At 38.1% G+C, this 25,361-nt stretch overlaps 1 protein-coding gene across 3 annotated transcripts in view; it reads left to right on the top strand.

Moving 5' to 3' along the window:
* Positions 1-25,361, top strand: part of ints10 (integrator complex subunit 10) — a 321,144-nt gene that overhangs the window by 275,914 nt on the left and 19,869 nt on the right. For all 3 annotated transcript variants that reach the window (XM_051927742.1, XM_051927743.1, XM_051927744.1), the window contains 3 exons: positions 5,175-5,254; positions 8,422-8,584; positions 21,393-21,486. In XM_051927742.1, coding sequence (XP_051783702.1) covers positions 5,175-5,254; positions 8,422-8,584; positions 21,393-21,486 — 337 coding nt within the window. The remainder of the gene's footprint in view (positions 1-5,174; positions 5,255-8,421; positions 8,585-21,392; positions 21,487-25,361) is intronic.

The raw sequence follows: 25,361 nt of genomic DNA on the forward strand, positions 1-25,361 counted from the left end.
CCATTTTCCAACCCGCTGAATCCGAACACAGGGTCACGGGGGTCTGCTGGAGCCAATCCCAGCCAACACAGGGCACAAGGCAGAAAACAATCTTGGGTTTTTATCTTTATTTTATTTTATTGTAGAATCAACTCCTATCTGCGCACACCAGGGCGGCCGTGGGCGGATGCGTATGGTGTATTCACTCCACGTTATCGTGCATTGCGCTGTCACTGGTATTTTGATAAAAGAATTTGAACAACATATAAGAAGCGTATAAATTATTAAACAGTAAAACATTAACATTTAAGAAGTAAAGTTACATTAAGTACTACTGCAGTGCCTTCGGGTATACCTCATTTTTTGTTTGCCCATTACATGCTTAAATGTCTGCGGTGGGTTGGCACCCTGCCGAGGATTGGTTCCTGCCTTGTGCCCTGTTTTGGCTGGGATTGGCTCCAGCAGACCCCCGTGACCCTGTGTTCGGATTCAGCGGGTTGGAAAATGGATGGATGGATGGATGCTTAAATGTATACATTTTTTGGTGCACCTACCCGAGAACACGCGACATATAGCCGAGCGTGGGAGAAGCATGGATTTTAAACACGCGTTGAGTTCATCTGCTGGTCTCCCTCGTGAAATAACTGGTAATGTTTGACTAAAATCTACAGCGAGTAAAACGACATTACCTCCTATTTTTTTTTTACGATCTCTGAGATCTTGCTTTTTTCGGTTCAAGGCTTCATAAGCTCTTTTATGTTCTATGGTGTACTTATCCCAACCCATCATCTTTGAATGTTGCAAGACTTTCGCCTTGTATGTAGATCGGGGTAATTACATTCATTGCATTCCTAGTCTGAATCACAATCTGATTGTATGGGTGGTTACCTGGCACTGTAGGGTTGCCACCCGTCCTTTAAAATAAGGAATCGTCCCGTATTTGAGAATGAAATTGCGTGTCCCGTTTTGAATCAATACGGGATGGGATTTGTCCCGTATTTTTTTTATCATTTTTTTTAAAGCAGCGTCTCATGCAAATCATCCCATACGCATTTTATGAAGATGCCTCCTTTCCTACTTTGGATTGGGTAATACTTGATGTCATCGTTAGTTTGATTGGTCTTTTTAACTGTCCAGTGAGGAGGGCGGGTCTTTTAAGTAGAGTCTGCAAACTGTTGGCACTGGGATGTGGCACCCGCTGCAGTATGCGTCCCTTATTTTTTTGTATTAAAAGTGGTAACCCTACCTGGCAGGTAACACTTATGTTTGGTCATGAAGTCGTCTAAAATCCGCCACGTGCCCTCTTTTAATTGTGAGAAGCAGATATATATAGCCAATTTCTCGCGCTTCGTTGCGGCGAAGTACTGCTTTTAATTTTTTAAGAAGAAAATAAAACCTTTTTAAACGGATCGAAAATATACCAATAACAATTTGTTAAGGATCTGTTTTTTTGTGAACCTCGCTTTTCACAGCTGTCGCGCTACAGCGTGTGTTTCGTTTATTTGACAGTATGTAGATCGTGGTAATTACATTCATGGCATTCGTTTTCTGAATCACAATCTGACTGTATGGATGGTTACCTGCCAGGTTACGCTTGTGGTTGGTCAGGAAGTCGCCTTACATCCGCCATGTGCCCTCTTTCTGTTCCCAGAAGCTGATCATAGAATGGTTGTAATAGTTTACTTTCAAATAATGCAAAGCGTATGCGACACGTGTTTCTCCCTAATTCTGGGCTCATCAGGCATACACACTCACTGCATCCCCTCTCGGGAATCGAATCTCTATCATCAGCGGCAGAGTTGAAGCCCCTAACATTGCAGTCAGCAAGTCGGCTAACATCCGCCATGTGCCGTCTTTCAGTTGCGAGAAGCAGATCATAGAATGGTTGAAACTGTTGCCCCTAACGTTGCGCTACGGCGTGTGGTTCGTTTATACCTCGTGTCTTCTCATTAAACTTTTATCTCGCGAATATGTTATTGCAATCCGCAGCGGGAGCGTTTCTATAAACTTAATTTAAACTTACGTTTTACACCGTGCTTTGTTTCCCTTATGAACATGCTTGTATGCTTCCGCTCCCTTCTCAATTGTTTAATGAATTTTTTGTTCTTCGCTGTTTGCGGCTCCTCCTTCATTTGTTCCTACTGCGTTGACAGTCTTTTCACGTGATTACGTGGGAGGCGTGATGACGTGACACTCAACTCCTCCCACGGCCATTGAGCTGCCGTCCATTACAGTATATTGTGAAAAAAGAGGTTCCAGTTATGACCATTACGCGTTGAATTTCGAAATGAAACCTGCCTAACTTTTGTAAGTAAGCTGTAAGGAATCAGCCTGCCAAATTTCAGCCTTCCACCTACACGGGAAGTTGCAGAATTAGTAATGAGTCAGTCAGTCAGTCAATCAGTCAGTGAGTCAGTGAGGGCTTTGCCTTTTATTAATTAGTATAGATATGATTCTCCTGAGGTTCATTTTACCATTTTTTTTAAATTGAAATCAAGGGGTATACTGACAAGAAAAGGCCCAGAGGCCCACACCAAAAGTACTAAAACCAACATTTTCATGGATAAGGAAGCCTAACAAGGTAACCAAGAGATGAGAAACAAATTGGATGATAGCTTATTGTTTTTAGTGTATTTTATAGCTGATTTAATTCACGGGTCAAAACCGACCCGTTAACATAAGAGATGATAACAGAAAGTTAACATAAGAGGAAGGTTAAGACAGTTACTACTCATCCAATCAGAAATACAGCTAATACATTGGATCAGAGAGCCAAGAGCATTAGTGTCATCAGATGCTAGCAATAAATAAAGCTGTGTATTGTCTGTATAGCTCTGGTATCTCACCTTGTGCTTTGCGATGACCTGACCTAATGAAAGCATATAGAAGAAAAAAACGGTGGAGCCAGTATAGATCTTTGTGTTACATCATATACAATATCATGTATCTCCGAAGTATAATCACAAAAACTAACAAAGACTTTTCTACCTGTCTAGTAAGATTGAAACCAATTTAAGATACTGTCAGATAGGCCCACCCATTGTCTAAGGCAACTTATAAGAATGTTGTGGTCTATAGTGTCAGATTCTGCACTCAAGTCTAATAGAACAAGAACAGATATATGGTCTCAGTACGCATTAATTTGCAAATCATTCACTACATTAACCAGGGCAGTTTTTATACTATGATTTGTTCTAAAGCCTGAGTGAAACTTGTTAAGAAAGGAATGTTAGTTCAAGTAATCATTGAGCTGCTTAATAACTGCCTTTTCTAGAATTTTACTTAAGAATGGCAGGTTAGAAATTGGTCTGAAGTTGTCAAAGACAGATGAGTTTGGATTATTTTTCTTGAGTAGGGGTTAACAGCTGCAATTTAGACAGTCAGGGAAGATCCCCATATCTAATGATGAGTTCACTATTTCAAGTATATTATCAATGAGAACATAAGAGACTTCTTTAAAAGGAGTTCTGGATCAAGGACGCAGGTGGAGGGTTTCAACTGAGAAATTATTTTACGTAGTTCGGGTAGATTTATTCCGTTAAAAGAATTTAACTCGCATAAAAGGTATGCTGGGATTCATTTAGATTAACTTTTGGGAGTTGTACTATGTTATTTCAAATTAATTAAATAATTCAATTATTTTGTGTTTTAAAAATAATTCAAAAGCCTCAAAAATTTTACTAGTAGTTTTAAGGAAGCATTCCATAGGATGCCAACTGTCAAAACGAATGTCGTTTATGCTAGCATGGAAAACAATGGTTCCAAAAGTCCTATCCTGGTGCTTCTAAAAGACTGTCAGCACTCTTCTTATAATGTCTCAAACTCATGCACCAGGAAAACAACAAAACAAAAGATTTCTGTATAGGGTGTAAAATACAAAGGTTATGCACAACTAAATCCCTGATAAAAACTACATCATCATGATCTGCCGGTACTGCAGGGGAGCAAAGAGGGTCAAAGAGATTGTGGATTTCACTGCTTGAGCCCCCGCCTGCAATGTTGAAACAACCATCGAGTAGGTGTGGGGGTAAAGGTCATTTGGCCTCGTGAGCATGCAGAATAGTGCAGGTTGCCGTGAGGAGATGAGTTGAGTCCATCTTGGCTGCAGATGAGGTCTTTTTTCTCAGGCGAACTTTAAGATCTCTAAGGTGTATCTGTCTTTCAAAGAGTTGCTGAATCTAAGTCTCAAGGGCCCGTAGTTCTTTGTCAACACATTGCAGTTCGTGGTCAGCCATCTTCTACTTCCGGTTCAGTCCTAGGAGAGGGGGAGAGAGAGAGCAAAGGTTAGTGTCTAAACAAACAGACGGACATAGCTGTCACAATAGTTGCCTTGTGCATCATATGCGATTGCTTCTAAAAAAAAAAAAAGGAGCTAAACAAATTAAATCAGCATAATGTTTTCAGAAAAAGTAGAAAGAACATAGTCTTGAATAATGTGCATGTCTGGAGATCTATGAGTGTACCTTACTGTTTTGGGTTGTCTCATGCTTGCCAAGTTCTAAAAGCTGTCATGTTTTCTTTATGAACAGTACATAAGTAAAGTAAGTGACATAAAAATATACAGACTTTCTAAATTGTAGCACAGAACCTTGAGTAGTTGAGAAACCTGTTTTGTAGTTTGAATTCATTTATGATTTGCTGAAATATATTGCACTTCATTGCTTTGACAAGTTTTTTTTTTTTTTTTTTAAATATATAACTTACTTGCTGTCCCTTACAATCCCCTACATTGATGGATTAAAGGCCAGAAGTCCACATGACCGTCATCATCAAATTTTACCACGAGGGCTGATTGAGGTCATTTATGTTAGGTAGAATGCCTAGAGTGGGCTGGGTGGTCTCGTGGCCTGGAACACCTGCAGATTTTATTTTTTTCTATGGAGGTTTTTTTTGTTTTTTTCTGTCCTCCCTGGCCAACGGACCTTACTTTTTTTCTGTGTTAATTAGTGTTCCTTAATTTTAATTCTTATTTATTTTGTCATTTTTCCCTTTCTTCATCATGTAAAGCACTTTGAGCTACATTGTTTGTATGAAAATGTGCTATATAAATAAATGATGTTGTTGTTGTTGTTGTTTTTCAAAATTCTTAAACGGAAAAAAAATATATACAGGGGTATATACCAGCATTTTTTCTGATGCTTTAATGTAATGCAATGTTAAAGTTTTGTTGTTTTTTTTTTTTTTTTTTTTAACAGGTAGAGACCTCAAGCTCCTTTGTTGTTCAAGTAAAGCTGTTATGCCTTATTGTCTGCAAATGATGCTGGCTTGTTTTAAAGTAAGTTGTATTTGTTTTTAGTTACAAGAAATTAACTCACACTCATTATTTACCCCTCTGCACAAAATTATTAATTTGCATATTAAATAATTATATTTTTATTAAAAGAAATAAATTCAGCTATCTTGGTGGCATTAAGTGACATCAATATATTCAATTAGAGGCTCTGTAGGTGAATGTTATGCTGGCAACACAAAAAGCTACAGTATACTAATCAGAAATTCCTGTCCCCAGTAACAGTCTCCTGCTTTTCTTGGGTATTTCCTGGGCAGCACATGTGCAATGGCTATTTTCAGTTAGGAGAAACAGTCATTTGTTAAAAAATTACTTATCAAGTAACCTAATTTCTAACACCTTTGTTTGCAGTCCCTTTATTCCTTATTTTAACCTGACCTCAGCTTCATCTGTTCAGCAACTGCATTAAATCATCAGCTAATGTTTTGCACAGTTTTGTTTTTAAAAACCCTGAACTATTGATATTCTGTCCCCCAAAACTCTTTCGTAATCTGCAAGGCATTCTTTTCCAAAAAAGGATTTTTGAGCTCTGATTTGGAGGTGCTTAAAATTCTTATTAAAACCCTATTACATTCAGCTTCAAACACATCACTGATGAGGTCAAGAGGACAACGCATCCATAAGCACAGAGAAGCAAATGCAGCCCTTTTTACACAGTATCCAAAATGGATACTCACCTAGCCTTGGCCTGCACTTTGAAAATCACATACAGAAGAAGAGACAAGACACAACATTGCTGGAGTCTTTCACCCACTTTAAACAGATTTGTTGTAACAGCGATAATGCAGGTACAGTTTTCATTGAGAAGTATCCCCAAATCCCTTCACTTTTGCATCACCATCCCTGATGAAGGAATTCACAGTGTACAAAGACAAACATTTTTCTAATCCTCAAAGTAAATGTTGTCCTTGTTGTCAGACTCTCATGACACCCCCAAATATCCATGCAAAATGCATGAAGTATAATAATCTACAGTCAAGAGACAGTCTTCCTGGATCTGCACTAAGGCTATTGGAGGATGTGTGCAGTTTTCCAGTAACTGGAGACTGGCCCATTGCCCACCTTCCAAAACTGATATACCTAAACCAGCCTACCTGACATGAAAAAATGTCTCTAATGAATACTAATCTCAACCAGGATGTCCCCACTAATCAATAATAATTGGTGTCCGCCTTCATTTCTGAAGGGTGCCACTAAGGCTGACAATGAGAAAAGGTTAGTCTCTGGTTTCATCTGCATATGTAAACTTTTTCATTTAAAGAAACTAATACACTGTAACTTACTGTATACATTGATGGAAACTGCTTACTGCATACAGTACTGTGTAAAAGTTTTAGGCAGGTGTGAAAAAATGCTGTGAACAAAGAATGCTTTCAAAAATGGAAGTGTTAATCATTTATTTTCTTCAATCAACAAAATGCAGTGAATGAACAAAAGAGAAATCTAAATCAAATCAATATTTGGTGTGACCACCCTTTGCATTCAAAACAGCATCAATTCTTCTAGGTACACTTGCACACAGTTTTTGGAGAACTAACCACAGATCTTCTATGGATGTAGGCTTCCTCACATCCTTCTATCTCTTCATGTAATCCCAGACACACTCGATGATGATGAGATCAGGGCTCTGTGGGGGCCATACTATCACTTCCAGGACTTCTTGTCTTCTTTACGCTGAAGATAGTTCTTAATGACTTTGGCTGTATGTTTGGGGTCATTGTCCTGCTGCAGAATAAATTTGGTGCCAATCATACGCCTCCCTGATGGTATTGCATGATGGATAAGTATCTGCCTGTATTTCTCAGCATTGAGAACACCATTAATCCTGACCAAATCTCCAACTCCGTTTGCAGAAATGCAGCCCCAAACGTTCAAGGAACCTCCACCATGCTTCACTGTTGCCTGCAGACACTCATTATTGTACCGCTCTCCAGCCCTTCGATGAACAAACTGCCTTCTGCTACAGCCAGATTTTGACTCATCAGTCCAGAGCACCTGCTGCCATTTTTCTGCACCCCAGTCCCTATGTTTTCATGCATACTTGAGTCGCTTGGCCTTGTTTCCACGTCGGAGGTATGGCTTTTTGGCTGCAACTCTTCCATGAAGACCACTTCTGGCCAGACTTCTCCAGACAGTAGATGGGTGTACCTGGGTCCCACTGGTTTCTGCCAGTTCTGAGCTGATGGAACTGCTGGACATCTTCTGATTTCGAAGGGTAATAAGCTTAATGTGTCTTTCATCTGCTGCACTAAGTTTCCTTGGCCGACCACTGCATCTACGATCCTCAACGTTGCCCGTTTCTTTGTGCTTCTTCAAAAGAGCTTGAACAGCACATCTTGAAACCCCAGTCTGCTTTGAAATCTTTGTCTAGGAGAGACCTTGCTGATGCAGTATAACTACCTTGTGTCTTCTTGTTGTGCTCAATCTTGCCATGCCATGAAACTGTCTTCCACAACCTCACCTTGGTAGTAGAGTTTGGCTGTTTCTCACCCAGTTTTAAGCCTCCTACACAGCTGTTTCTGTTTCAGTTAATGACTGTGTTTCAACCTACGTGTGACATTGATGATCATTAGCACCTGTTTGGTATAATTGGTTGATCATACACCTGACTATAATCCTACAAAATCCCTGACATTGTGCAAGTGTACCTATAAGAATTGATGCTGGTTTGAAGGCAAAAGGTAGTAACACCAAATATTGATTTGATTTAGATTTTTCTTTTGTTTGCTCACTTTGCATTTTGTAAATTGATAACAATAAACAATCATTATTTATATTTCTGAAAACATTCTTTGTTTACAGCATTTTTTCACACCTGCCTAAAACTTTTGCACAGTACTGTATATAGCTTATTTATACATCCATCCATCCATCCATCCATTTTCCAACCTGCTGAATCCGAACACAGGGTCACGGGGGTCTGCTGGAGCCAATCCCAGCCAACACAGGGCGCAAGGCAGGGAACCAATCCCGGGCAGGGTGCCAACCCACCGCAGGACACACACACACACACTAAGCACACACTAGGGCCAATTTAGAATCGACCTAACCTGCACATATCTTTAAATAAAAATGGGTTTTATTATGGCAGTATGTTATATTAATTATGTGGTGTAACAAAGTATAATTTTTCTTTTCTGCTTTCTTTATAGTTGCGAGCATTTACAGATAATAGAGATGACTTGGCATTAGGTCATGTAATTGTTCTGCTACAACTTGAATGGCCACGGGGTGAAAATCTGTTCCTTAAAGCAGTTGAAAAAATCTGTCAACAAGGAAACTTTCAGTATGAGAATTTTTTTAATTATGTTACCAGTATCCTTTCCAAAAATTTATCATTAACTAAATTATCAGAGGTGCAAGTGATTTATTTTTTCCTCACCTGCATACTGTAAGTATACAAATACAATTGGAACCATTTTTGTCTCCAACGTTGATCTGTTAAAGATGGAACTTATACCTTTGTATAGTGTGTGTCATTTATTTTCATTAGCAGATTAAATCTATGATTGATATGAAAATGCCTAAACAAAATTATGCAGTTTCAGGAAGAGCATGTAATGTATCTTTACTTCTTAAATGTTAATGTTTTACTGTTTAATAACTTATAGACTACATTTTATTTTTTTTCCCTTGCACTCAGTGAGCGAAGCCACTGGGTAATCAACTAGTAATATAGAAAATCCAATGTCTGTCTGTCTGTCTGTCTTGTGTCCTCTTTTCACGAGAGAACTACTTAATGGCTTTAGATAGGGTTTTTTTCTATAATTTGCTTGAACATTCTGGTTGATTTTGCAACTTCTCTTATTTCGCTATGTATCATAGTTCGCTTTCAGTACCGATTTATTTGCGCGAATCCGAGAAACACGCAGCGGGCTGAGGGGAGGGGCCTTCCTCACTCACTCGCCAGCTTTGGGCGTGTTCCTTAACTCTACTTAGGTGGCGAACAAGAGAACAATTCAATTCAACTTTGTTTGATATTTAAAAGTGTTACTTAGGTCTTGATGAGTTTGAGTCCGGGTATTCTCTTAAGTGTTTGCCACATTGAAAAGAGATTGCAGTTCAGATTGTGTATCATGATTTTATGTTAAAAGGATCGTGATATGATCTTTTGGAAAGATCGCCCACCACTAATTTGACTAATCAATTTATGTAGGATTCATTAACCCTTTGGCGAGCTACTTGGAAAGGGGTTGCGAGCTACCGGTAGCTCACGAGCGATTTGTTGGAGACCCCTGATGTAGAGGAATATAATTGGATTTAGTGAACAACATATTCTCTGGTCACTGGTTTATGATGTATTTTGAAGCCAGTGTTCAGTTTTAAGAAATTAACTGGATACTTTGATAAAGAGCAGAGTTTGAGTTTCACGCCTTAATTGTCAAGTTTAAAGTCTAGTAGTCTACCTTAAATTTTGTGTGTGCAAGAATGAGTTATTTGATTCTGTCTAAAAGAACAAAGTACAAGATGAATAGGCCTTTTATCAAACTGATTAAATCATGCAATTTCCCCATGTACATCTAGCTGTTGAGTTGCATTGAATTCAAGTTGAATCCAAGTGGACTTAGGTAGGTTTATTTTTAAATCTTAATTAAATAGCCATTTTCTGTCATTTATTAAGGTTTCATATGCAAGGAAAGGTATGTTGTGATTAGTGTGGGTGGTATGACAAAAAATTATATCACAATATAATTAAAAATGATCATGGTTATTGTATATATCACAGTATAATCTAAATGAGAATATTTTTAAGATTGAATCCAGTTGAGATGTTTTTCATGATCCAATTTCATAGGTTAACAGTGGGCAGTTCTGCTGAGATGTTTCTTTTGATAAAGGGGCATTTTAATCAAGTGAAGTAATTCTAAAACTGTACTGTGCAAAATAATAAAGTAAGAACCGAACAAGAAATACATAAATCTAAATTACACATGCTTTTTAAGACACAGAATTTTATAAAATATGTCTGCTCTAGTATAAGACTATAAAGTAAACAATTCACTAAGATTGAGAATAAACATAAGAATTCAAGGAGCTCTTCTTCCCAATTCCTCATTGAACAAAAATAGTCAGGCCTAACTAAACTTTTAATACTACCTTTAAAAACATCCATCCATCCATCCTCTTCCGCTTATCCGAGATTGGGTCGTGGGGGCAGCAGCTTGAGCAGAGATGCCCAGACTTCCCTCTCCCTGGCCACTTCTTCTAGCTCTTCCGGGGGAATCCCGAGGCATTCCCAGGCCAGCTGGGAGACATAGTCCCTCCAGTGTGTCCTGGGTCTTCCCCGGGGCCTCCTCCCGGTTAGACATGCCTGGAACACCTCACCAGGGAGGCATCCAGGAGGCATCCTGATCAGATGCCCGAGCCACCTCATCTGACTCCTCTCGATGCGGAGGAGCAGCGGCTCTACTCTGAGCCCCTCCCGGATGACTGAGCTTCTCACCCTATCTTTAAGGGAAAGCCCAGACACCCTGCGGAGGAAACTCATTTCAGCCGCTTGTATTCGCAATCTTGTTCTTTCGGTCACTACCCTTAGCTCATGACCATAGGTGAGGGTAGGAACATAGATCGACTGGTAAATTGAGAGCTTTGTCTTACGGCTCAGCTCCTTTTGCACCAAGACAGACCGATGCAGACCTTGAGATACGATTTTAATTCGTTCTGTGACCGAGCTCGTAAGTCAAAATGCTCGTATCTCAAATCAATTTTCCCCATTGAAATTAATTGAAATGAGATTAATTCGTGCCAGCCCCCAAAAAACCACCCCGATTTTTTGTTAAATGTTTTCAACATAAGAAAAATGTATTTATAATGAACAAATATTGTATACAAACAAAATAAAACCTAATACATAAAAGAGAATCTCAAGAAATAAACAGATGTTGGAAAAGCCGATTAGCGTATTGTAATGTTTTTTTCTTTCACTTTTGCTTAACTTAATTTTCTTCTTCACTAATTTTTTTTCTTTTTTGCCACGCTTTCCTCACTTTCATTCTCAAGGCGTTTCAATAGAAACCTATCCAAGGACCTTTGTTTAGTCCTCCCCTTTAGAATGTTTCTGAAATGAGTTAGGCAAGTGTCATTAAATAGTGCCGCTGCATGATCAGTTGCAATTTTTTCAGGGTGTTTCTTTTCAATAAAGTCAAGCTTTAGGCAAATGTCATTAAATAGCGCCGCTGCACGATCAGTTGCAACTTTTTCAGGGTTTTTTTTTTTTTTTTCTCAATAAAGTCAAGTGTTAGGCAAGTGTCATTAAATAGCGCTGCTGCATGATCAGTTTCAATTTTTTCAGGGTGTTTCTTTTCAGTAAAGTCAAGCGCTAGGCAAGTGTCATTAAACAGCGCCGCTGCACGATCAGTTGCAATTTTTTCAGGGTTTCTTACCAATAAATTCAAGTGTTAGGCAAGTGTCATTAAACAGCGCCGCTGCACGATCAGTTGCAATTTTTTCAGGGTTTCTTTTCAATAAAGTCAAGTGTTAGGCAAGTGTCATTAAACAGCGCCGCTGCACGATCAGTTGCAACTTTTTCAGGGTTTCTTTTCAATAAAGTCAAGTGTTAGGCAAGTGTCATTAAATAGCGCTGCTGCACGATCAGTTACAACTTTTTCAGGGTGTTTCTTTTCTTTAAAGTTCGAAACTTTCTCCCACATTGCAAACACTTCCTTTATCTCACTTTATGAGGTAACCTCCTCCTTGATACCGATCTCCTGCAGAAGCTCCGCATGTTGCCGCGTCTGTAGTTCTGTCAACTCCTCTGTCGTCGGCTCCTCGGAATGTGCGGCGACAAGCTCTTTAATGGCTCATATTTCGAATTTTGGCTCGTATCTCAAAAAACTCGTATGTTGGGGCATTCGTATTTCAAGGTACCACTGTATAAAGAAAAAACAGAGAAAATGTACATCTTCATTGTCTGAATACTGCCTCAGCAAAGGCTATAAAGAAGAAACTGTACAATACAGGCTACTAAAGACAGCTTTCAAACTTGTCACAATACTGAATTTTAGTTTAGTCTTGAGAGCATACTTTTCAAATTTTAAAATCATCTTTCTGTAGAAATCGATGTTGGTGGACAATTTTTTCAAAAATATTTTCCTTATTTCCTATTGCTTTCTGACCTTGAAGTTATGTAGCATTTCAACATAAATGGATTAAAAGATGTTAAAATAATACTTATTGTTGTCTAATTGTAACTTTAATTATACTTAAAAGTTTTCTTCTACTTTAGTTTTGTTTTCTTTGATGCTCTAAGCATGTGCTTATTTTCCTTAATGTTTAATGCAGGGCTACATTATTGTTATTATTATCATCATCATTATTATTATTATTATTATTATTACTACTAAACATTAAGCCCATTACAATATCGGGTGCTAGAACAGTAGTGTATTCTCTTTGATAATTTTTTTTACGCTCATTTTCCTTTTCTTCTATAGATATGTTTGCTCTTCTGAGTCTTTCTCTTTTAGCGTTTTTCTGACGCTCATTTTCTTTTTCTTCTTTTTTAGGTGGCATGTTGTTAGTAGATAGTCACAGTAATATAGGCTTGTACGTCCGTAATATTTTCTGTTACAGTAATACTGGCTTGTATGTGGCTGTAATATGCATCACTGTATTGTGTGCCTTTAATTTTCTCTCGCAGTAATACTGGTTTGTATTTCCGTAAAATGCGTCTAATTTTCTCTGACAGTAATACTGGCTTTGATATCGTAATATACGTTTAATTTTCTGTCACAACAGTGGGCAATCAGCAGATTCTCCCCAGCAACTGATGTAATGTGTAGCGTGCAGCTGATAAACGTGCTTGTGGCGTCTCTCCAGCAAGTACTGTGCAGTTCCCCAGCCAAGTATTTTAATCCGTGCTGACTTGCAGCTGATTATTGTATGTGTGGCGTCTCCCTAGAAACGGATTTTATGTGCGCGAAAATAAATCTACTTTTAAAAGTCATCGTATTGTAATATCATGAAAATTCGTATATTTAGGAAAACCCCTTCAACGAGTTACACTTTACCGGGCCAGGCTTCTTAATCGCAAATCTGACATCCTCAGAGTGAACACTTGCACAACAACAAACACTAATCCCACCTTTTTGGGGAAGCTGGTCTCCGCGTCTCAGTACCCGTTTGGATTTTTCGTGCCTTTTGTTTTAACTCTTACCTCATTTACAGAAATCCGATTGGATCGACTGCATGATATTTTACAGGTCCCACCCTCTCTGTCTTGTGTGACGCGTCAGGCGGCCGTTAAAGCATCTGCTAAGAAGCATCGCACCGTGCCCTGCGCATGCGCACTTCACCAGAAGACACACACACACACGGACACTGGACGCACACAGGGGTTTTATTAAAGATGATTATCCTCATAGGCTATAGAAAGTATCTCCGCACAAATAATAAATCATATCATAAATGTATTTTCTGTTAGCAGCACAGGATCACTGTCATTAGTTTTGCAGTACTTTATTTCCTAACTTTTTGCATCTCTTCATTATTTTTCACTGCTCATTCTTGTACCAATTTTAAAATATATAGGTGAGCATTCAGCAGAAAGGGCATTGATAATGCAATAACTACACAAGTTTGAACTGACCTCTTTAGTACTAGGGTGTTGTACCGTGTTAGCCATTATGAATGTAGAGAAAAGCCAAGCAAAATGACACCTTTTATTGGCTAACTAGAAAGATTACAATATGCAAGCTTTCGAGGCAACTCAGGCCCCTTCTTCAGGCAAGATGTAATACAGAAACTGAAGTTGCCTATGTTTATATACACACTCTAGGACAAGAAACAACATTGGTAAATCTTTAAATGAGAGATTTTGTATGTAAAAAATTAATAGATTCATTCAGGCTAGGGTTAATTTAGCAAGAGAGAAAAGAACAATGTATTGTCAAGATCTCTGGATAAGATAACTGTCCAACAAAGTCTTTTGAAGTTTGTAATGAGTTTTTCAAAACAATGTGGGTCTGTAGACAGGTTGTCTGTCATTCTGAGAGATGTAAACAATCCTCATATCTGGCCATAAAACTCTTGTCTTTATTCAATCCATGTTGTAAAGTATTAAATTTTAGCATGAGTTTAACTTCCCATTCTTTTCTCTCTTGCTGTGTTTTGAAGTTGCCCATAAGCACTGTGACCTTAAAGTCCTTCTCACAGTGTCCATGGCTGTTGAAGTGGGCCGCCACAGGAACATCTGTGTTGCCATGTTTAATATGGAACCTGTGTAAGTTCATTCTCTGGCGGAGTGTTTGTCCAGTTTCTCCCACATAGAGTGCAGTGTCAGGACATTTCATGCAGAAAATTAGGTAGACTACATTAGATGATCTGCAGGAAAATGATCCCTTGATGTGATGTTCGAGTCGGCAGTGTGGTATAACTATACGGTCTGTATCATAGATGTGGGCACATGTTTTGCATCTTTTCTGTAGGCATGGAGATGTGCCATTTTCTGTTGGTTCACTTAGGGAGCCTCGGACAATTAATTGTTGAAGGTTTGGTGGTTGTCTGTATGCCAGGAGGGGAGGTTCAGGAAATACATTTTTCAGTGTTTGGTCATTGTTTAGTATTGGCTGAAGTTCTTTTATAATTTTTCGAAGTGTTTCAAGATGTGGGTTGTAGGTGACAACAAGGGGGATGCGATCCTTGTTGTCTTTGTTTTTATATTCCAGAAGGTTGTCTCTGGGTATGGCAGTAGCTCTTCTTATTTGAGTGTCTGTTGTTTTCGGGGTGTAACCTTGTTTGATGAAATCTTGTCTGAGCTCCTGCAGTTGTTGATCCCGGTCTGTTGGGTCTGAGCAAATACGATTGTACCGTATTGCTTGGCTGAAAATAATGGAGCGCCTTATATGCTTGGGGTGAAAGCTATCATTTTTCAGGTAGGTCCGTCTGTCTGTCGGTTTGTGAAAAATAGAAGTTACTAGGGTGTTGTCTTTCAGTTGAACGGTGGTGTCAAGAAAGCTGACTTCTGTTTTTGAGTAATTCAGCTTCAGCTTTATGTTGGGGTGAAAACAATTATATTCATTATGAAAATGGAGGAGGTCCTTTTCACTGGCAGTCCAGATTATGAAGATGTCATCTATGTAACGGAGATACAACATTGGTTTTACGATGCACATTGACATGAAATCTTCCTCCAATTTTGCCATAAAAAGATTTGCATAGTGAGGTGCAAACCGACATCCCATTGCAGTCCCCATTTGTTGTAAGTAGCAATCCTGTCCAAAAGAGAATAGATTATGTGTCAGAGTGAATTTTATCATTTCTATTACTGACTTTGTGGGTAAATCATGTTGTTTGAGGTACATTTCACATGCCAATATGCCATCATCATGGGGGATTGCTCAACTGACCTCTTTGAAATTCTATAGTTTTAAATGTTGATGAGGAAAAAATGTGCAATATTGTTTCATCACATCATACAGCATACAAAACATAATGTAACAACCTGAGCTACAGCAGAGTAAGGACTGACAAATAAAAGTGCAATCAGCTGTTATATAGTCCTTGAAAGGGCTGTTTATTGTCACTTTAACACCAGAATCCCTAAAACCTATGAAAATATTTGTAATGCTGGGCCACCTTAAATTCTCTCGTACCTTCTCATCAGCGTCTTTGTTTTGCAAATGTGTCGGTCAGCACTGAGGCAGCTGAAGTCAAATCAGACACAAAATTCACAGAGCTGAAGTCTCTTTATCTTTGAGTTAGGTATCTGGAATTGTATAGGTAAACAATATAATGTTATTTGAATTGCATATATTTCATGTGTGTTCCATGTCTACAACAATCTGGGTAGGATCACAGGAAATGTGAGGCAAGAAATGTGGAACACATAACAAACAGAAACTTTTTTCATGCTATAGCAATAATTGACAAAATTAATTTATAATGTGTGAAGACTGAAGTCCAAATATCAAATAAACACTTTCACAAAGGTATAACAAAATAAGTACACTTTTTTTTTCAAGAATATAACCTAAAAAAAAAGAAAATTTTCAATTTACATGTTACAGGCAATGTTTAAAAACTGAATCCAACTATCAGTTTATATGCAATAAACATCTCTGTTTGACTGGTGCAGAGGTAAGGACTGCCGTTTCATAAACAAGAGGTTGCAGGTTCAATCCCAGGTCCTCCTCATATTTCCCATTTTGAGTAGTGAGCTGCAATTATTGTTACTGTTATATGATAAAGACACATTTGATTTGACTTTGTAACAACCAGTGTAAATTTATGGTACTTGTAATAGTTAGCACTGAATGGATAAAAACAGACACACAAGCGCAGCTCAATCATTTCTTCTTGGGGGCTTGTTGAGCAGACACTGCAGTGTCTATGGTGGAAGTTAGTTTTCCTTGCACATGGACATTTACATTAATATGTCATTTGAACGTTTTTTTTTTTATTCACAAATCCAAGAATAACATTGAATAAAAAATCATTCAAATTCATTTTTGTTCAAGAATCCAAGAATATAACTGAATAAAAAAGTTCAAATGACATGTTGATATGAATGTGCATGTGCAAGGAAAAATAACATCTAGAATATCGGCTTATACATAAGTCCGGCTTATACATCCATCGCGGGGGTTGCGTTCCAGAGCCACCCGCGAAATAAGAATATCCGCGAAGTAGAAACCATATGTTTATATGGTTATTTTTATATTGTCATGCTTGGGTCACAGATTTGCGCAGAAACACAGGAGGTTGTAGAGAGACAGGAACGTTATTCAAACACTGCAAACAAACATTTGTCTCTTTTTCAAAAGTTTAAACTGTGCTCCATGACAAGACAGAGATGACAGTTCCGTCTCACAATTAAAAGAATGCAAACATATCTTCCTCTTCAAAGGAGTGAAGCAAACAAATCAATATGTCTGTTTGGCTTTTAAGTATGCGAAGCACCGCGGCACAAAGCTGTTGAAGGCGGCAGCTCACACCCCCTCCGTCAGGAGCAGACAAAGAGAGAGAGAGGGAGAGTTTGTTTTTCAGTCAAAAATCAATACGTGCCCTTCGAGCTTTTAAGTATGCGAAGCACTGTGCAGCATGTCTTTTCAGGAATCAGCTTTACAAAAGATAGCAACGTGAAGATAATCTTTCAGCATTTTTAGACGAGCGTCCGTATCGTCTAGGTGTGCGAACAGCCCCCCTGCTCAATCCCCATACGTCAGGATCACAGATAGTCAGCGCAAGACAGACAGAAAAGTAAGCCGGGTAGCTTCTCAGCCATCTGCCAATAGCGTCCCTTGTATGAAATCAACTGGGCAAACCAACTGAGGAAGCATGTACCAGAAATTAAAAGACCCATTGTCCGCAGAAATCCGCGATATATATTTAAATATGCTTACATATAAAATCACAATTTAAATGACCGCTATGCGCTCGTGTTGACTCGGCGACGCCCAGAGCAGAAAGAACGCGCTCCGGCCGCTCCAACCGCGCCATGCGGGGAGTGAGAGAGACAGCAATATCTCACACTCTCTCCCCCCTTAAAGAAATTAAATGGGCGCGAGTGAGACCACTGACCTCCCTCCCTTCTATTAGTTATAGGTTATAGTACGTTCGGCTTATCCATGAGTCCGGCTTATCTATGATACGATTTTATTTTAAAAATTCGTATGATTTTTGGTCTCCGGCTAATACATGAGTCCGGCTTATAGACAAGAACTTAGGGTATATGATAATAATAGCAGCTTACTACTTAAAGCGCTAAAAGCAGAGAAGACGCGAGATTCAAACTTATTACTTTGCCATTGCTAAATAGTAGCTTATCCACTCCACCATCTGCACAGATCCGTGACGGAGCAGCTTTTACCTCTTTGACAACTGGTTGAAAATGAAACGTACATAAAACACATATGCGAACAACTTTTACTTTGTACCGACTGATAGTTGGGCTTCAGCAACATGTCAATTGAGCAATTTCTTTTTCTTCGGACAGTCATACTTGTTTTATTACACCTTTTGTGAAAGTGTTTCTTGGATATTTGGGCTTCACACATCCTACACTTCATGTCAAAATTATGTCGTTATTACTATAACATATGAAAACATTTTCTGTTTTAGCCGTGTGTTTCGATAGATAGATAGATAGATAGATAGATAGATAGATAGATAGATAGATAGATAGATAGATAGATAGAACGAACGAACGAACGAACGAACGAACGAACGAACGAACGAACGAACGAACGAACGAACGAACGAACGAACGAACGAACGAACGAACGAACGAACGAACGAACGAACGAACGAACGAACGAACGAACGAACGAACGAACGAACGAACTTTATTAATCCCAATGGGAAAATCAAATACTCCAGCAGCAGCATACTGATACAAAAAAAATTATTAAATTAAGAGTAATAAAAATGCAAGTAAAAACAGACAATAACTTTGAATAATGTTAACGTTTACCCCACCCCCGGGTGGAATTGAACAGTTGCATAGTTTGTCGCTGAAGCTGCTCCTCTGTCTGGAGATGACACTGTTTAGTGGATGCAGTGGATTCTCCATGATTGATAGAAGAGCCTGCTGAGCACCCGTCGATCTGCCACATTTGTCAAACTGTCCAGCTCCATGCCTTCTTCTTTATGCTGCCTCCCCAGCACACCACTGCATAGAAGAGGGCACTCGCCACAACCGTCTGATAGAACATCTGCAGCATCTTATTGCAGATGTTGAAGGACGCCAGTCTTCTAAGGAAGTACAGCCGGCTCTGTCCTCTCTTGCACAGAGAATCAGTATTGGCAGTCCAGTCCAATTTATCATCCAGCTGCACTCCCAGGTATTTATAGGTCTGTACCCTCTGCACACAGTCACCTCTGATAATCACGGGGTCCAGGAGGGGCCTGGGCCTCTTAAAATCCACCACCAGCTCCTTGGTTTTGCTGGTGTTCAGGTGTAGGTGGTTTGAGTCGCACCATTTAATAAAGTCCTTGATGAGGTTCCTATATTCCTCCTCCTGCCCACTCCTGATGCAGCCCACGATAGCAGTGTCGTCAGCGAACTTTTGCACGTGGCAGGACTCCGAGTTGTATTGGAAGTCCGATGTATATAGGCTGAACAGGACCGGAGAAAGAACAGTCCCCTGCGGCGCTCCTGTGCTGCTGACCACAATGTCAGACCAGCAGTTCCCGAGACGCACATACTGTGGTCTGTTTGTAAGATAGTCCACGATCCATGCCACTAGGTATGAATCTACTCCCATCTCTGTAAGCTTGTCCCTAAGGAGCAGAGGTTTATTTAGCATTTATTATCTGACATTTTCTCTGTCATTCTATATTTACACAGAGTTATTACTATAACATATGAAAACATTTTCTGTTTTAGCCATGTTTTTAGCATTTCTTGCCTCACATTTTCTCTGTCATTCTATATTTACACAGATTATTGTAAACAAAGAACACACATGAAAGTATGTATTTCAAATCATCATATTTCATTAACTGTAGAATTCCTTACAAACGCATCACCAAATAATCACTTCAACACAGACTTGTACTGTGAGGATTGCAGCTGGGTGATGCCTTCATCTAACTGAATGGGGGCTGAGGTGGTGCAGCAGGCTGCGCTCTGCTAAACCACACATTTGCAAAACAAAAGCAGTCTATTAACACGGTGATATGGAGCTACAGGTTTCTTGGTGTATGTCAGAAAAATCTAAGAAGGTCAGGGACAATGAAAAAAATCGTAAGTTTTAGGGATGCTCTTCCTCTTCAAGAGAGATTGTTTTCCTCACAAATACCTTCTTAACTTTAATAAGACAGCGTCGAACTGTCCAACATAACATGCTGTTTACTGCACCGCCTTTTAAGCTCCTTCAGTGTGTATAGCTTTTCCTTAACCCCTGCAAAGACTCACCTGACCCATCGCTACAATTACAATGCAAACTACAAATTTTAACAAGTAGCTCGAGCTCTACTGCTATTTGATCCCACTGTTCACGATTATTATTATTGCATGCATTTTCTGTAATACACACTCTGATAATAAAGCAACACAGACAACATAAAGATTTGGGGCAGCCACCTGTATATTGTTTTTCCGGCTGCATAAGTTGAGTTTTTGAAGCACAAGGTACATAGAACAGAGTCCAAAACAGAACTGATCATTACATTATGATGTTTTATTACAATTACTAAGGCCCTTTAGCAGCCTCCTACTCACACGTGTGTGACAACACGTGTTTATGTAATTTAAATCGTGAAATAGTTTTTGGACATTTAGGTTATACAGTACTTAATTGAATGCGAAAGTTTAAATAAAGCTATAGCAAGTTGAAGCCTGTGTGAACTTTCTTCTCCACAGGTGTCAGAAGGACACTGGGAGGCAAATTACTACCACCGATTAACCTAAAATGTAAGATGGGAGGAAAATACACCCAGACACAGGCAGAATGTACAGATTCAGCACAGACAATAACCTGGCATGAGATTCAACCTGAGGACTCTAGATCAGTGAAGCAACAGTATAGTCACTATTCTACCATGCTGACCTTTGTTTTAAATGTTTCCTAAATAATGCCATTCCACTAATAATGAAAATTATTAGCCCTCACCAACCCCACCAAACCATAACTGCAGTTACTATTACAGACTAACCTGTTGTCTAGAATCCCAGAAGCAATGCATTGAGCATGTGAACAGCACCAGCTTCATAAAATCCTGGATGGAGGACTGAAAAACTTTCCCTTATCAAAACTCAGATGTTTAGCAGAACGAGTCAGTTTTTACAGAAGTGAGGTAGATTTACCACAGATCTGTGCAAGTATGGTTTTCTACCGTATGCTATGTATGTTCAAAATTGCTAACTAATTTTTAACCAAGGGAAAGAAGGACGTCACTGATAATAGAGCCATGGAATGCTTAATACTATTTGGCATACCAAGTATTTATAAAATAAAATAAATTATTTTTGTACACCAACTTGGAAGATAAATTGTCACTATCCTATCCTTTGAGGTTTATAAAGTTTGCTTATTATTATCTATTATTATACGTCTGATTATCTTATTGCATCTCAATACCACTACCATAGGTAGTGTATATCAAAAAAAATCTTTGTTGTTCTTAAATAAGACCAAATCTGAAATCATTATAAACATACACCCTTAATGAAGCTTTATAGATATTGATATGCTGGAAGAGTTTGCCTATCTCCGAACAGCTGAAGGTGGGAAGGTCCACTTAGAACTACTGCCAAATCAAGGAATGCTGATCAAGTAAGTTAAGAAACAAACTTGTTAATAATGGATATTTAATACTATGAATTAATGTATAGGATTTCATATTCTGTATAGTAAGTACAGTCTTTACAGCAGAAACGTTTCATGCAAATCTGGTTCATTTACATAAGTTAAGATTTCAATACTTTTATCAGTAAAAACTGATGAAAAATTATTAAACTTTTCTCTTTCTAATGTCATTTTTTGCATTATTTCAAGGGGTGATCAAAAAGCTTTGAGTCTGCTTATTAAAAGAAACACCAATAAAACTAAGCTTGGTTTATAAATTCTAATAAAATTGTTACAACATTCAAAAAGCTTTTCACTGTCACTCAAGTAAATGTTTTTTTGCTTTCCTTGTCCAACCAGTAATCTGTACCTGACTTGAAGTCATCATAATTGGCACAGTGTATCCCCATGAAGCTAACCTTTCACATTGAGCAGTATGTGGTTGTCGTATGGAGACAGGAGTGAAAAATAAATTGGCTATGGCATCAGTAAAAATCCATAGTTTTTCCAATCTACCTTTGCAAGTCAATTTGTGTGAGTGCAGTAGGTCATAGTCATGAAGCAAAAGGAATTGTCAACAGTTTTCATTTGATACTTTTCCTTGCTTGGCTGCCACAAATGGCAATGGAAATCTGTATAACATTGACTGGTAATTTAGGCATTTTGAGACCTGTTATTATTATGAACCACACCTTCAACAACATAAAAACTTGCTACCACTTCTTTGACTTTGTGTTAGAGAATTACAATACTTATTTGTTTTGATTGTTGTTGGGACTTTTGGTCATAAATTTAATTCCTGATTGCTTCTTAAATTTCTCTCTGTCTGAATTAATTAGTTTAAATTTTACTTGGAACAATGGATGCAATGATGTTTTATTTCAAGAGTCATTTTTCTGGGTATCCAACATGCTTAGACCTTGTGTATATTGTTCATGAATATTGGATTCAACTGACCAACAGCTAATTTGCTCCATTGTAACATTTCCTAATGTAATTGATGTTAAAGCCTGTTTACTTAGGTCATTTTTGAGAACCTGCCATTATTTAATTTTGCAGATCATCTGTTGTTTGTGGCATATAAAGAGAGCTAATCCAGGTGCATGTTGACTAGACAAGAATGAATCTCTGAAGGCATATTTTCTCTAACATTAGAAATTCAATAATGGTATGATACTTGGTTTTGTGGTTATTGCCATTAATCTGATTTAAAATACACATTTTAAACCACAAATTGTAATGTGTAATTTTGTACACAGCAACAAATCTTTGGCCATTTACAAAATGAGCATTGTCAAATACCCATTTCAGTTTCAGACTGAAAACCTTTTGATCACCGTTTGTAAGTAATTTATATATATTAATACAGGTATATCATATATGAAAGAAACTTATTTTAGAGCATTTAAATATGTGCATAATATACAGCATTATTTTAAACAGACAGGATGTATTTTATTGTGTTGTAGAGTTAAACATACCATTGTGAGGTGTATTTTCACTTTGTATAGATTTTATCACAAATGAGTAAAAATGACTTCTTGAATTACCTGATTAATGAATTATACATAAAATGTGTAAAATGCAATAATGTATACCCATGCAGTATGCAGGAAATTCTTTTCAATTTGCTATAGTTGCAATTAAATATATTTTCTTTTTAATGTTGCAGCTGTGGTTTCATAACAATTTAAAGTTCATATTCATATTCAGAACTGTGCTTGAGAAACAGCCGCTTATATAAATGTTTTTGTACATGTATGCATTTTTTTAATTTCTAGATTGAACAAAGAGATTTGTTCCTTATTGTTTTGGCACCGTATAAATGTTTGTAAAAAAGATATTCCTTCTATTCAGTATTATTGCTAATTTTTTGTGTCCGTTTTCACAACTCCAATCCCTGTGTAGAAGTTTTGTTGGTAAACATAGTTAAAGAATAGACAGGTTTCATAAAGGAGCTATTTAATAAATATAGTTAAAAGAACCAAATTGTTTCTCACACCTTCAGTAGTGAAATATTTAGACCTGAATTCTTAGTTTAATATCATCATTTACTTTAAGTAATGATATTTACTTTAAGTAATATCTTAGGACAGCCTAAGATATGTGCATTAAAATATCTCACTTTGGTTAACAAAATATAGGGTTATAGTCTCTAACTATTAGACTAGGGTTAGTGATGGCAATATCTTTTTCTTGCAGTGAGCAAAACTGCAGTATAAATGTCTAAAGACTCATTTTTTTTTTACTGTCTACAAAAGTAAGAGTACACCTGATTAAAGACAGAAAAGTATCAGTACCAGTTTACAGAGCATGTCAAGTAACTGCATTCACAAGCACAAAATACCAAAAAAATTAAAAGGAACTGAAGCAAAAGTTTGGGCACCTGACCTGGTCAGTACTTAGTAACAAGTATCACAGCTGGTAAACTGTTTTTGTAGCCAGCTAAGAGTTTTTAAGTTCTTACTTTGGGGTATTTTCGCCCATTTGTCCTTGCAAAAGGCTTCTAATTCCGCAAGATTGTTGGGCCATCCTTCATGCATTACTCTTTTGAGATCTATCCACAGATTTTCAACAATGTTTAGGTCAGGAGACAATGAGGGCCATGGCAAAACTGTCAGCTTGTGCCTCTTGAGAAATTCCATTGTAGATTTTGAGATGAGTTTCGGATCATTATGTTGTTGTAGGAACCACCCTTTTTTAACTTCATGTTTTTTACAGATGGTGTGATGTATGCTTCCAGAATTTGCCGGTATTTATTTAAATCCATTCTTCCCTCTACCAATTACATGTTCCTTTGCCCCTGGCTGCAACACAAGACCAAAGCATGATCGATCCACCCCAATGCTTAATAGTTGGAGAGTTGTTCTTTTCCTGGACAGCACCCTTTTTTCTCCAAATATACCTTTTCACATCGTAGCCAAAGCATTCTGTTTTGACTTCATCAGCAGACATGACATGTTTCCAAAATGCATCAGGCATGTTTAGATGTTTATTTGCAAATTTCAGGCACTGAATTTTATGGTTAGGGCATAGGAAAGGTTTTCTTCTGCTGACTGTACCATGATGGTCACATTTGTTCGGGTGTCGCTGCACAGTAGAACAGTGCACCACTACTAATAATTCTTCCTGAAGGTCTCTGAAGGCATTGCACATGTACTTTGTCAGCATGCCCGTGTCAATTAAACACAGGAAGCACTGCAGTCTACTTGTGACTTACGCTGTAGGAAGATAAGTAAATAAATATAGGTAAATAACATTCGATATGGCTTTTATATAAGTAACATGTACATGTTTTTCATATAAAGACCATCACAAAACATAATCACAAACAGAACTTTGCACGATACCTTAGCGAGCTCTGTAAGCCCTGTTGTTTTGTTGAAATACACGTGAGGGGTAGACTGACTAGCAGGATCAGACGGTGCCATCTTTCGCCTTTATGCCTAATGTAGCTGCATTGTTCTTATGTGTGAGTGGACGTTTCTTGCGAAGAGGGCATCTGTTCTCTTTCTCCTATGTACAACAACAACAACATTTATTTATATAGCACATTTTCATACAAAAAGTAGCTCAAAGTGCTTTACATAATGAAGAAAAGAAGAATAAAAGACAAATAAGAAATTAAAATAAGACAACCTTAGTTAACATAAAAAGGAGTAAGGTCCGATGGCCAGGGTGGACAGAAAAAACAAAAAAAAACTCCAGAATGCTGGAGAAAAAAATAAAATCTGTAGGGGTTCCAGGCCACGAGACCGCCCAGTCCCCTTTGGGCATTCTACCTAACATAAATGAAATAGTCCTCTTTGTAGTTAGGGTTCTCACGGAGTCACTTGATGCTGATGGTTATACAGACTTCTGGC

Source organism: Erpetoichthys calabaricus, chromosome 5 (assembly GCF_900747795.2).
Source record: "Erpetoichthys calabaricus chromosome 5, fErpCal1.3, whole genome shotgun sequence".
Lineage (NCBI taxonomy): Eukaryota > Metazoa > Chordata > Cladistia > Polypteriformes > Polypteridae > Erpetoichthys > Erpetoichthys calabaricus.